The sequence below is a fragment of the Varanus komodoensis genome, unplaced genomic scaffold (genome assembly GCF_004798865.1).
Source record: "Varanus komodoensis strain SLA01 unplaced genomic scaffold, ASM479886v1 scaffold29_1, whole genome shotgun sequence".
Taxonomy (NCBI): Eukaryota; Metazoa; Chordata; class Lepidosauria; order Squamata; family Varanidae; genus Varanus; species Varanus komodoensis.
This window is the reverse complement of record NW_025335759.1, coordinates 12,233,652-12,247,009: the sequence shown is the minus strand read 5'-3', so window position 1 is coordinate 12,247,009 and position 13,358 is coordinate 12,233,652. Positions and strand designations below refer to the sequence as shown.

The window sequence follows — 13,358 nt, the reverse complement described above, 5'->3', positions numbered from 1 at the left end:
TGGCATCAATCAATGTGGGTTTTCCCTCCCAGTGTCAAAGCAGCCTACCAGAGTTTTCTTTTTGGGGTTCCCCTCCCTGTGCCCTCATTTTTGGCACCTCTCTTACAAACACTGCACCTGGGCTGCAACCAGAAACCAGTTCTGGAACCAGTCTATTCCTGCTCCCTGCACTGAACAGCGCGGAGGCATTTTCAGCAAGTGGTGCAGCCAGTCCCCACCCACCTTCAGATGGACTTTCCCAGGATGCCGGAGGTGCCAGGCCAAGCAGTGCTTTGCAGTCCATAGTGAAAATCCCGTGCAATTAACATGAATAGCTGCAGAGCACGGCTGCTATGTGAGATCGTACATAGACAGTCGACATTTTAAGTATGCATTGTGTGCTTGCTTTAAATGGTTAAAAAATAGTAATGCTAGATGTTCTTGTAGACAGTTAGGTCTCCCTGTTTAAAGCTCCTAAATCTCATCCTTCCCCAAGTTGACACCCTCTAGACACTTGGATGACAACATTGCTGGGGGATTATGGGAAAAAGTCCCAGAATGCTCAGTGTGTTCCAGTCAGCTATTGCAGGTCTGGGGTCAGGTGTATGAGGGGCATCTTCTGATGCATGTTTAGGCAGAAGACAAAAGGCTATGGCGGCTGGGACATCCTGGGAGAAGCAGGGCTCTGTCCTACCTAACTGGATGCGGCACGGCACCCTTCGTAGAGCTGGCTATAGGTCCACTTTGAAGAGGTTTGAAATGTCTGACATCTCAGTCACACCACTGGTTTAAAATGGCTCAGTAGCCACTTTGGACTGTGAGGAGATCAAACCAGTCAGTCTTAGAGGAGGTCAGTCCTGACTGCCCTTTAGAAGGCCAGCTTCTGGAGATGAAACTCAAATACTTTGGCCACCTAATGAGAAGGAAGAACTCCCCGGAGAAGACCCTGATGCTGGGAACGATTGATGGCAAGAGGAGAAGGGGGCGGCAGAGGATGAGGTGGCTGGATGGGGTCACTGGGGTGGTGGGTGGGCTCCGGGGGATGGTGGAGGCCAGGAGAGCCTGGAGGAATGCTGTCCATGGGGACGTGTGGTGGGTTGGGCACAATTTTGCGAGGAACAACAAGCCCCCGCACATGTACCTGGGACTGGGGGTTGTTAAGAGACAGTCCCCTGCCCTATCCACCTTTCAGAAACCCCCGCCCCAAAATACAGGCCCCAGGCTTCTTGGTGAAAGGGAGGAAGAGCCATGAGAAGTTCACTGGGTACATAACCTTTTGTCGCAATCTCTAGCTTGAGGCCGGACGCTCAATTTAAGTGCAAGGTGGCAATAGAGGGAAATGCTTTCTGGCTGACGTCCTTAACCACTGTGTCACGCTACCCTGTAGAAACCATCCTCTCCCACGGGAGGCTGCTGTGAAACAGCCAGTGCCAATGCAGGCAGCCCTGCAGGCGAGACGGTGCTGTGCTCAATCACGCAAAGGACCTCTTTCTCCTCGTGTCGCGGGGACCATTCCTCCGTTTCCTTCCCTTCTAATTTTAGAAAGGAGGAACTGAGGTGGACTTAGGGTTTCTCAACTATTCACTGGAATTTTTGAAAGCAAAACAAACCCAGTGCACCTCTCACCGGAACGGATCTCATCAGCCTGATTGGTAACATCGGAGGCATTCCTCGGAATAATGCGCCTTCTAAGATTGCGACAGCACACGATTTGGGGAGGGGGAGGGAAGGATGTGCCAGTCCCGTCTTGCAGGGAAGGTTTTTGCTTGCATGACTCATTCACTGGTCCCTGGAACAACCCTCAGAGGGGAACGAAGAGGTTTTAAAACCCATGTCCTGCTTTTGAGGAAACAGAGGCTTAGATGGGGGTGAACTCACGGGTAAGGAGAGCTTTGTGTCCGTGCCGCAGGAAATACCGAAGCTCACTGCCAGGCAGGGCAGAAGAGCAAAGAGGACACCGGGCCTGAGCTAAACCAAACCAGAAGAGAAGACACCTGCTTTCTGGCACAAGTCACTTGAGGCAGCAAGAGGGATGTCACAGGAGTGCTGCGGATACAGCTTTTGGCTCAGACCAAAGACCTGGGTTTAAATCCCTGTGTAGCCATGAAACTCAAGCGGTGATTCTGGCCATTCACTCGCTCCTCTGCCTTTGTCCTGCTGCGTCATTGCATCCAGTGCTGAGATGAGAGGCAGTTGGAACCTATTTCCTAAAGCGGCATTCTCTGATCTGGTGGCCTCCAGGCGCTTTACTACAACTCCCACAATCCTCCAGCCAGCGATCTTGGCTGGGCATTCCGAGGGTGCAGTCCGTTTGTAGCGCCGTTTGTGGCTAAAGCGCCACTCGGAAAGGAGAAGGAAATGCAACAAGTTTTGGTTTTGAGAGGCGAGGTTCTTTCCTGTCCTCAAGAGGACTAGAGACATGGGGGGGGCGGGGCGAGAACTGATACATGCCCCCTTTTTTCTCCCTTACAGAAGATGCCGTATTATCGAGCCATCCCGTTTGGACTCGATCCGGAGTCCTGGATGCTACTGGAAGGCGTCATTCCCCTGCAGAGCAAAGGGTAACTCAGCCCCAGCCCTATCAGCATAGAAACCAATTCAGTGAGCTGCACTGGTTATGTAGGTGGAGGGAATTGCTAATTTGCAGGGCTTAATTTAGGGCAAGTCTGTACTCCCCACTCCCGCCTCATGCCAGCGGTGGTGCAGGGACTCCTCTGCGTGCCGGATGAAAGCCAGCGTTTGCCAAAACAGGCAGCGAGTCAGGCTTCACGGCCATCCTGGCCCAACGGTCTTTTCAGCGATGAAGACGCATTTAGGAAATGAGGCTACGAGAGGAGTCTGGGCGAACCCCTCCAGGCATTTTAGCCGGCAGCTCCCCATCTCTCGCTGTCGTCTATGCTGCTGAGGGCTGACGGGAGTCCTAGGCCTAAGCAACCCTGGGCTCAGAAGAAAGCTGAGACTAAACTGCCCCCGCTCTGTATTTCTTCTTTCTGGCTTAGCTCCTGTGCCTTTAATGTGAGCTTACCTGGCGCACAACATCTACCAGGTCACCCTTCCCTCCATCACAGTCCAGAGCAGGAAAGAGCAGCAGTGCAGGGATCCAGGGCCTGGATGCCACCCGGCCACTCAACTCGCTGGGTAACTTGGAGCCGGCCGCAAACTCTCGCCAGCCTCCCTCACAGGCTGTTGTGAGGTTTAGAAGGGAGGTGAAGGTGGCTCCGGGCAGCATAGAAATGAAAGAAAGGTTCAGGAAGCAAACCAATCCCCAGAGGTCAACTCCAGGGTGAATGAAGGGAGGAAAGGCTGCGGAAACACCCGGGTGACTGGGCTCTCCCACCTTCTCGCTCAGGTTCCAGGTGGACTTTGCATATGGCCAGTTCCGTGGAGCCAGCATCCCCCTGCGGTTCAAGCTCAGCTTCGAGGGACCCCCGTCTTCCTCTGCCGTGGCAGTCTTCAACAGTTTCACCGACAGAGAGTGGGGGAAAGAGAAGAAGACGGCAACCCACATCCGGCAAGGACAGCGCTTCAAGATGCAATTCATTGTCACCAGCAAAGGCTTCAAGGTGATTTCACAACTGGTGCTTGGATCAGGGACACGGGTCCTATCCCAGGAACTGGGGTGCAGTGAGGGAGACGACGCCTCTTGAGATGCAGCCCAGAGGTTCATTTTTGGGCAGGGAAAGTTAACGCTCTTTGAGCTTTTTGCAGCGCTCAGGGCTGAGCGAGGCATTTCAGTTGGGACAGGAGGAGGGCTGATGCATCAAACTTCTTGAGGCCTGAAGGCTGGCGTCCGTTTTGGAGCAGCATTTCAGGGCCACATTCTGGAGTCAGGTAGGGCCAAAATACCAGTGCACCTCCACTTCAGCTTTACAGCCAGGAGGCCTTCAAACGACGTTCCAATCTTGCACGATAGGAGCCGGGAGAACTGTGCCAAAGCCAACAGCCAGATGATTGGTGAAAATTTGGCAGATCGGTGAAAGGGCGCGTGCTTGGGGAATGCGGCTGGGCCAGATCCAGCTCACGGTTGCTGGGGAACTTGGGTGGGAGGGGGCCGCTGCCCTCACGTGCCATGTGGGGGTTCCCCACTGAGGCAGCTGGCTGGGCATGGTGTGAGCAGAATGGTGGTCCAGGATGGACCCTTGGCCTCCTGCGGAACAGCTCCCCGTGGCAGCATTTCAACATACTGCGAACACGGCAAGAGTTGTGTCCCGCCTCCTAGATCTTTCATCCCCAAAGTTTTCCTGCCCAGCTAGCCGTGCACCAAGGTGTGTCTGACTTGCAGAATTCGCAGGCAGTAGCTTTAACGCACCTGATGGGCCCATGTATGAAATGGTCTGTTGCAGTGGAAGCTTAGACCCTCCCCTGGCTTGAGTCCACAAACCATTAATAACCCGGTGCTTGGGACAAAAGGACCAAGCAGGCTGGTTTGGAAGGGACGGGTATAGATGCATTTCAGACCACAGACTGCTGGGGTCATTCCGGTCCCTTAAATAAGAGCCTCACAATCCAGAGAAAGCACGGGGTCCTTAGCAGATACACAAGCATTTCGCCCAGTACGAGACATTTTGAGGGCCTGCAGGCTCATCCATCACACGGCCTTTTTCTTTGCCAGATAATGGAGAACGACACGTTTCTTTGCGAGTTTGACCACCGACTCTCACCAAAGAAGATCCGCTTCTTGGAGATGGATGGAGACATCAAACTCGAGAAAGTGGCCTTTAATTGGGAAAGCAGCAACGCAGGCAGAAATCACATCCCCGCATCCAGGGCAGGCTGGCGAGTGCGTTAAGCCGCCGCGAACTGGGGGCACAGCGGGCTTCCTGGAATCAAGCAACCTGCACTCAGCACCATGGGAAGGAGCAATTCTGCGATGAGGATTGGGAATTTGGCAAGACCTCCTTTCTGCTTTACATAATTTATTTTCCCGCACCAGAACCCTGGAATATGAAATGGAGACATGGGGAGAAGGGAACTGGCTTGAGGGCAAAGCAGCTTATCTGCGGGGGCCATGAAGCGAAGGCAGGGGGTCTCTCCAGAGAGCCTCTTCCACGACATTAATCTGGTAAAGCGCGTCAAGTTGACCTACCAAGAGGCAGATGAAATGGCTCCTTGAGGTGGGCAGCACCAAGTAGCGTCTTTATGGCAGAAGGAGTCCTGGCTCAGTCCTTAAATGCTTCTCCCATGATAAAAACAACTTCTAGTTTTATTTTACACGGCAGGAATGGGTGCCATTCAGATTGTGTGCCTCAGGTGCCAACATCTTCCACTGGTTCCGGTCATGCCCTCCCTCAGCTCCTTAATGTCAAGTCCAACCCTCACGCGAGACTGCCCTATGGCACGTGGTATCCGTAGCTTTGCTTGCCATTTCAGTGGCCAGCCCTGCCCCATGTTTAGCTGGAATTCCTGTGAAATTGTCCTTACTGCACTTTCTTCTCTGCCTAGGAGAGGAGAGAGAGAAGGCGACAAGCCAAGATGAGCAGGGTAAATCTTTTGCAGGAAGTAACAGACATACATGGAAAGATTGTTCAGTCTCATAATCTTCTAACCATACCCAAGTATCCAGTGTATTTTAGCATTTCAGAAAAATAAAAAAGATGGGCTTGAAGAGAAAGTACCTGGAGTTTTCATGCTTAGTTGAGGGAGAACACCTTTCAGGCAGCCTGGTTCACATGAGTAATTTAATGCTGTTGAATATTTCTGTCTCAAAGACTGAAGACGTAATGCCTTCCAAGAAAGGCTATATACTAGATTGGTCTTCCAAGTCCTTCCACTGGTTTATGAGCGATAGTGTGACTGCGACATGTGCCTGACAAGTGACTGGATCTGAATTTGTTTTGGAAACTCTTCCCAATCCAGCCCATAAATCCACCAGGGAGAGGAATTTGGGGCAAAAAGAAAACTCTCTCTTCCTAAACCATTGTGTGAGTGGAGAAGCTTCTCACTTTCAGCCTAACCTACCTCATAGGGTTGTTGTGTGGATAAAAATGGAGTCAAGGGGAACCTTGTAAACTTGGGTGCCTTGCAAGAGGAAAAATGTAGGATAAATACAATGCGGTGTATTGTGGTGGTGATATAATTGGAACAAGAGAGTTCTGATGTTAACATTTATGATTTGCAGTTTGCAGAACAATGACTGGTTTTCACACACACAGACTTACAGAGGATTGTGATCAGACACCACAGGGTTTTTCTGAATGAACGAAAAATGAAGCTCATACCGCCCTCTGCAACTAGCTGGCTCCCTCCCCTGGGATGGCCAAGGGCATGGGGACTCAGCCCTCCTCCCTAGAAGTCTAGGAAGAGCGTCAAGGGGGTGACACGAGGCACCCAGGCATGTGCTCCCAACCCTTCAAACACCAGGGCAAGGAACACTTGCCACAAGGAGCTCTTTCGGGCAGAGGGGACCGTTTCTGGCGCCCTGCCCCGCTTCTTCCCCTCACAAAAAGCTGGGGGGCGGGGGACAAAGGATGCAGCAGAGCTGGCTGCCAGTGGGTCGGAAGCCCTTTTCAGGAGCTCGGTGGTAAGGACAGACCATGCTCCGGAAGCCACACACCTCCCTTCCAAAGGCTCTCTGGTAGCCGGCCGGCGGAGCCCTACACCTGCCGCACTGCAGAGTGCCTGGCCACAGGCTGGACAGAGAGACGCTGTGCCCGCTTCAGAGGACGGGCCTCTTGCTCACACCGGGCATGATCCAGCTGTGGAACCTGCTGCAACCCAAGCGCCGACAGCCACCCACCTGGCCAGCTTCTGCCCCCTCCAGAACCAGAGCAAGGCAGCCCACCTTCCCTCCCACCCAGGGCCACTTCTGCAGCTCCATTTTATCTCCCAGTGACAGCCTGGGGTTGGGCGAGAAGGCGAGGCTGGCCCAAAGTCGCCCACGAGCTTCGTAGCTGAGCGGGGACTAGAGCCCAGACGCCCTGCGCCCCAGTCCAGTCTTCGGCCTTTGCTCTGATCCAGAGCGATTCTTCGCAGGACAATAACACAAGTGGCAAGAGGAAAGTGGAGGGAAAGAAGACAGTACAAAAATAATCCTTAAAAATATTACACTTTATTGTCTTGTTCCCAAAAGGGAGTGGGGGGGCTGGCTTCCCCAGAAAGCTTGGAAGTTTCAGAGTAGACTTGCTGATGAACAGGGGTGGACAGGCACTGACTACTCCCTTTCGGCTGAAGCATCTGTCCTCCACGGGCAGGCATCCAGTAGCAAACGCAATAAAAGAGGCTAACCTTCTCCAACAACAAAAAAGAGAACCTAAACAAAAAATATGGATGACGACGACAACAAAAACACTATGGGAATGTTACAGTTTCCAGTGCTACAGTCAGCCGTAATTTTAAGTACATGATGAAAGGAAAAAGACAAAAAACGCCACTGATCGGCACTATGCGATGCTAGATGAATATATATATACTTTATAATAATAAATCTGGACGTTATTAAATTGCAACAGCTTGCTGTGTTTTTAATTTCTCTTTTTTAAAAAAGATCTTTGCACGGTTCTCTTCTGTTTAAATTTGGTCCTCAGAAAACCCTGCACCATGATGAAGAAATTACAAAAAATAGATATATATATAATATATATATAAGCGTGAAGCAATGAATTTAAAGGGTTGTTCCAAGTGGAGAGAAAGTGAGGAAGACTGAACCGGTGAAGCACCCCTGCCTACAGAGGGAAGGAATCAACTGAGCGGTTTGAGGCACCCCAGATTAACAGGGAAGGAGCTGCTTCGGGCTCTCCCCTGACCCGTCCCACGAGCATGACCTCTTGCTTGGGCTTCCTGCAGCCCAGGAGTGGAAGCAAGCAAAAGGTCTTGCCATGTCCCTCCTTCGCAGACACCGTTCCAAATTTCCCTTTAAAAGCATCCTTTAGTTATGATCCCTGTGGATCAATACCCCACCCCACCCCCATTTCACTTCCCCCATGACGCATGCAAAGGGGGAAACAGAGGGTTCCACCTATCTGGGAGGAAGGACTACCTTCTTTTAAGACTGGTGTAGGCACCTGCTCCCTCGCAGCTGTGAATCGGCCTCTATTACATCCCTGAACCTGTTCTGTGCTTCGCCCTTCGTCTGTGTCTGTATTGCTGAGATAAATGTGTTTCTAAACGTCGTACAAAAAAACCGACTTGGGGATGGGTAGAAAGGAGGAGTAGTTTTTAAAAACAGGACACAGGCCTAGCATGCAGAGGAGGATGAGGGCATCTCTCTCTATACCATTTTTCCTTCTTCATAAGGACCAGTGAATAAGCAGCCGACTGCGAGATAGAAGAGCCTGCAACTTGCGCTCACAGTTTGTGTAACGCAACCAGGGCCTACTTCTTCCCCAGAGCGAGGTCTCCTCTGATCCCCACCCCAAATAATCCGGCACTGGGCTGGAAGCCAGGTGGGTAACTCTCAGCCAAGTGGGGAAGGTCAACTAGAGGGGTTAAGACAAGAAAGGAGGCAGGCAGACGATGCTTGAGGAGGGAAAAGAAGAGCTGGCCGCAGGACTGGCAGATCGGCGAGCTTAGCTGCCTGCCTGTGCTGAACGGCTGCTTTGGGCCAGGCAGTGTCTGAAGTCCAGCTGTGCCCCCCATCCTGGGCGCATTTGTGTCAGGTGGGCTTCGGGGGGGTGGAACAGGGAGGGAACAAATGTTCTCCAACTGCCTGGCACAGTGAGGTGGAAGGGCTGAAAAGGAATGGGGTACCCAGGTTCTGTATTTAAAAACTCAAAACAAAACAAAACAAAACAAAACAAAACAAAACAAAACAAAACAAAACAAAAGACACCTGCAGAAAGTGTATCTTGGTGGTCCTCCAGACCGGAATTGCTTGGGTGTCAACATGCCGCTGACCCACGGCAGGGCTCTGGCCGCCGTGACGCAAACTGGGAGAGGGAGGGACAGACCGAACCGTGAGGGAGAGTGAGATCCAGTTCTGGAGAACTTTGCCAGCCATTCGGAGAACAGAATCTCCCCTGCTTTTCTGACTGAGGAAAGAAAACGGAACGGGACCTAAGCTTTAACGAAAAGTGCCACCTGAGCCACAGCTGCCTGGATGTTTTCTGCGTTCGACTCTTTGCTGCAAAGCCCATGGACCTGCCTGTCTCCCTGCCTTGCAGAGCAGTGGAAAGCCGAGGCGACAGGGAGATCACGGCCCTCTCCCCCCTGCTTAGTGTTGTAGGAAAGAAAAGAAGTACAACCATTGCATAGGTAACAGTATACGTAAAATACGTCATTAAAAAAAAGTTATATAGGTCAGCTCCTAGGGTCGCCCAGCGTGGAGGCAGCTTTCTGTCCTCAGAGAGGGAGAGAGAGCGAGAGAGAAAGAGAGAGAGAGAGAGAGGGGGGGGGGGAGGACATAGTCCCCGTTGCTCTGTGTGTGTGTGTGTGTGTGTGTGTGTGTGTGTGCGTGTACGTGAATACAGCTTGGAGGGAAATTCCAACTGTCGCGCCCCCTCCCCTCCCCTCCCGTCCCCCCACCCCTCCCCAGAAGCGCCAGCGCTTGCTGTTTCCGCTGCCGCCGCCCTCTCTGCCTCACAGATCACTCTCGCCATACAGCGCCGTGGAGAAGGACTTGTAGTCCAGGGCTCCGGGGGTGGCGTCGGGCCCCTGGTAAGGTGCCATGCGGGCAATGCAGTACTCGGCCTGATCCGGGGGAAGCTCTCGCTGCAGCTCCTCCGCTGTGATGTAGTTCTGCGGGAGACAGAGAAGGCGTCAGGGGCTGGGCTCTTGCCGGTTGTAGGGCAAGGCGCTCGCTCTGCGAGCCCCGTTCCCGTCCCGGCCTCTTACCTTGTCGCCAGCCAGGACCTTGAAGGAGGCAATGACTTGGTCCGCCGTATCCGTGTCTGTTGTCTCCCGGGACATGAAGTCAATGAAGGCTTGGAAGGTCACCACACCGCTCTGGTTGGGATCCACAAGGCTCATGATCCGATTGAACTCTGCATCTCCCTGGCAAAGGGTGGCGGGAGAGAGGATTTCAGTTCCCCCACAGGAGGTGACGGCCGCGGCCGCTCTGAAGGCTTGGCGCAGCACGGCGAGCCGCAGCCTCCAGCCAAGACGGCACACCCTGGCGCTGGTTCCTGGTGCAACTCCTGGCAGCACACAGGGGGCAAAAATGCCTGCCTGCCCGAGACCGCGGAGAGCTGCTGCCTGCTGGAGCTCTCAGTCACTGACAGGCAAGAGTGGCTTGCGTTTGAGAGAGATGGCTGCACACTGTGTAGCTTCCACGGTGCAAAACCAGAGTGAAGTTCTGTGTAAAACTCAGGCTCCTGAGATGACAGCAGGGAAAAAGCCAAGACTCTGCTATTCTGGGAAAGCGTGTTGGAGGAAGAGGAAGATTTCAGGAGCTGCCGGAAGCTGGAAGGGTTGGCGCCTGTTTGGTTTTAACTAGTGAGGGGTTCCAGAGACTGGGTGTGAAGGTGTACGGGCCCGATCCTGAGCCATCACAGGCTGGGCCTCTGGCATTTCTGGCACTGCCAGGAGGGTGTCTCCTGATGAATGCAGGAATGAAGCAAGATGGTATGGTCATACTTGGCTAGACGGACAGGATGCACTGCCTGCCCTAGGCCACTCCCCATGGCTGGCTGGGGCATGATGAAGTTTTAGGCCTTTTTCCCTTCTCCAAACTTTCATAGGATGGTGCTGCAAGTTACCCATCCTCACCCATCTGAAGGAAACCCCTTCCCACCGCACAATGCGGCTCCTCACACATCTGTGTTGCAAGTAGGAGCAAATACTTGGTTGCAGGCGCCCAACTTTCCATAAAAGCCTCCACCGAGTCCAGTTTTGATTGGCAGGGCTGTGACTTAAGGACCACACGCCCACTCCGTACTTTTGCTTTGGCAGCTAATTATCATAGCCAACTGGTCTGCCAAATAGAAATTACAGGTCAGCAGCAGAAAATGAATCGAGGATGGCTTTTTTCTTCTAAAACTAACACGTCTCCTTTGTTTAGAACTTGCTCCAAGGTCTCTCCTCTGCCTTTGATCTCTCTCAAAAGACTCCCACACTGAAGTCTGGGTAATATGCAAATATATTTATGCTAAAATAGATTTCAAAATGTGGATTGACTTAAACAAAAAATTAAGCATCTGGCAACCCTAGCAAAGAGCCAAACATCCCCCCCCCCCCGACATCCACCTTGAGCACAAATACCTCCAAGGACAATTTCCTGACCCCGTAGTCAAACTTTTGACATACCAGCCCCCATCAGCTGCAAGAGGACGGACAGACAGCCAGAACACTCAGGCGACCATCACCGCCAGCAAAGACAGTGCAAAGAAGAGGAGAGGCAAAGCAGAGTGCGTACCAGGCTGTATCCCGTGGAGATAAGGAGGGCTCGGTAGTCATCGGTGTCCATGCTCCCCGTGCGTTTCTACTCCGAGAGGCCAGCAGGAGAAGCAAGGAAGGAAGGTGGAGGAGAAGGGTGCAGACAGACAAGGCATGCACGGATGAAAGGAAGGACAGAGCAACAGCCCCATGGAGGGAGAGAAAGACGCAGAGAGAGAAAGTCAGTCCGGAAAAGTCATCGAGATGCCATGTTACCAGAGGATGGGGGTGGGAAGGACGAATTGGGCACAGGAATTGGATATAAAAAACATTAACAACAGGATGATTGGAGGAGAAGTTGGGGGAGGGAACAATGTGAAGGAGGAAGAGAGAAAGGAGATCAGGTTAATTGCAATGTTTCCAGAAGTCTCCGCAGTGAGCGGACGTCAGGTACCTGTCGGTCATTTTCCACATCGTATCCCAAGCTGATGAGGCAAGCTTTGAACTCTTCGGGTCCCAGGGAGCCGCCGTGGTCCTGCCGCCGGGCCACGCACAGGAAGGGCGGAGGGCGCGGTATGTACGTCGAGGAAAAGAGAGGGCGGCGGGAAGGCCCGTGCGGACACAACGAGGGAGGCCAGGTGGAGGGGAAAAGACACGCCGTTAGTCCCACACCGAGTTCACAACCAGCTTGAGTCTGCAAGCCCTGACGCGGGGGAGGATTGCGCCCCCAGAGAAGGAAAGGGGGCCAGTCTAGCCCCACAGGCTCGGCCTCAGCGACTTTCCCCCATCCCCGCTTGGGCCACGGGTGGATACTCACAGGCATCCACCGGGGAATGGGACATGCGTTGCCTCTCCGCCAAACACAGGGAAAACCGGATTCCTGATCCCCACCTTTGTTTTTAGAAGGCGCGGGATTGGTTCGCCAGTGGGTGGGAACCACTCCATGAATTCCTGTGCTTCCTGGCATATGGGAGGGAGCGCAGGGCTTCCACACTGAACTCTGCTGCTCACTGGATCAACTGGTGGCAAACTATTCCCAAATATTTGGCGTGCTGCTACTGGGCATGAGTCATATGTGAACATCCGGAAAAGCCACTGGCTTGGAGAGGAAGAGGGACCCCTCTTGTTGCACTGGCCAAGACAGCGCAGCCCAGCCGCTGCTTTTGGGGGCTCACGTGGTCTTGATGGTAGAAGGGAGAAGACCCATTTAAAGAAACACACTTCTGCCAGGGCTGGGAAGGGAGGCTCCACCCCGCTGCTGGCAAGACTCGGATCAGCTGCTTTGTGCAGGAAGGTGCCTCCGGGAGGCTGGGAGGCGCCTCTTCCAGGATGTCCAGAGGACAGGAATGCTGGGAGCTGAAGTCCAGCACACCTGGAGATCCACCTTCTGCCCACTCCCAGCTTTGTGAACACACCTAAGCTGCGAAAGTGCTCCTTGGCACAAAGAACCCTAACGCAGTGGTGGCAAACCTATGGCCCGCGCGGCACAGCGGGCACGCAGAGCCCTCCCTGTCGACACACGAGCCAAGCCGCCCCAGCATCCAGGCATCGGATAACAATGTACAGAGGGGCCATGCGCATGCTCAGAAAGGAATAGTGGTGCCAGGAGATGATGTCACAAGCCATGACTCATTAGATGCGACTCGTACGAGCTTTGGCATGGCCGGTCAGTGCACTGCCAAGGATATATATACATTTGCTTGGACTGGCTGTGAGTTGTTTTCATTAAACTAAAGCCTCAGTTTTCAGGTTTTATTGCAGCGTTGGCATTTTGCGATAAATAAGTGGGTTTTGGGTTGCAGTTTGGGTACCTGGTCTTTACAAGGTTTGCCATCAATGGGCTAGGGTTAGAAAAACGAGGTGTCCTGGCATGACTTTGATGGTTGGAATGTGTTTAGAATGGGCAGAAATGTTGAGCTGTGCAGAAAAAGCTACTCAAGGAAGGCTTTTTCAAATCGCCCTCTTTTCAATGGAACTTTGCCCCCATATTAGGGTTAGGGGTGTGCACCAGGGTAGGGGTGGGGTTAGGGTTAGAAAAACGAGGTGTCCTGGCATGATTCTGATGGTTGGGATGTGTTTAGAATGGGCAGAAATGATGAGCTGTGCAGAAAAAGCTACTCAAGAAGGGCTTT

At 52.9% G+C, this 13,358-nt stretch overlaps 1 protein-coding gene across 5 annotated transcripts in view; it reads right to left on the bottom strand.

Moving 5' to 3' along the window:
* Positions 1–9,444: 9,444 nt before the first annotated feature.
* Positions 9,445–13,358, bottom strand: part of ACTN4 (actinin alpha 4) — an 83,616-nt gene continuing 79,702 nt past the window's right edge. For 4 of the 5 annotated variants that reach the window (XM_044435313.1, XM_044435314.1, XM_044435315.1 and 1 more), the window contains 3 exons: positions 11,681–11,761; positions 9,748–9,906; positions 9,445–9,651 (listed from right to left, as the gene is read on the bottom strand). In XM_044435313.1, the coding sequence (XP_044291248.1) occupies positions 9,493–9,651; positions 9,748–9,906; positions 11,681–11,761 (399 nt within the window). In that variant the 3' untranslated portion in view covers positions 9,445–9,492. Of the gene's footprint in view, positions 9,652–9,747; positions 9,907–11,266; positions 11,333–11,680; positions 11,762–13,358 lie in introns of all 5 variants that reach the window. The other variant, XM_044435318.1, reaches the window with a different exon arrangement.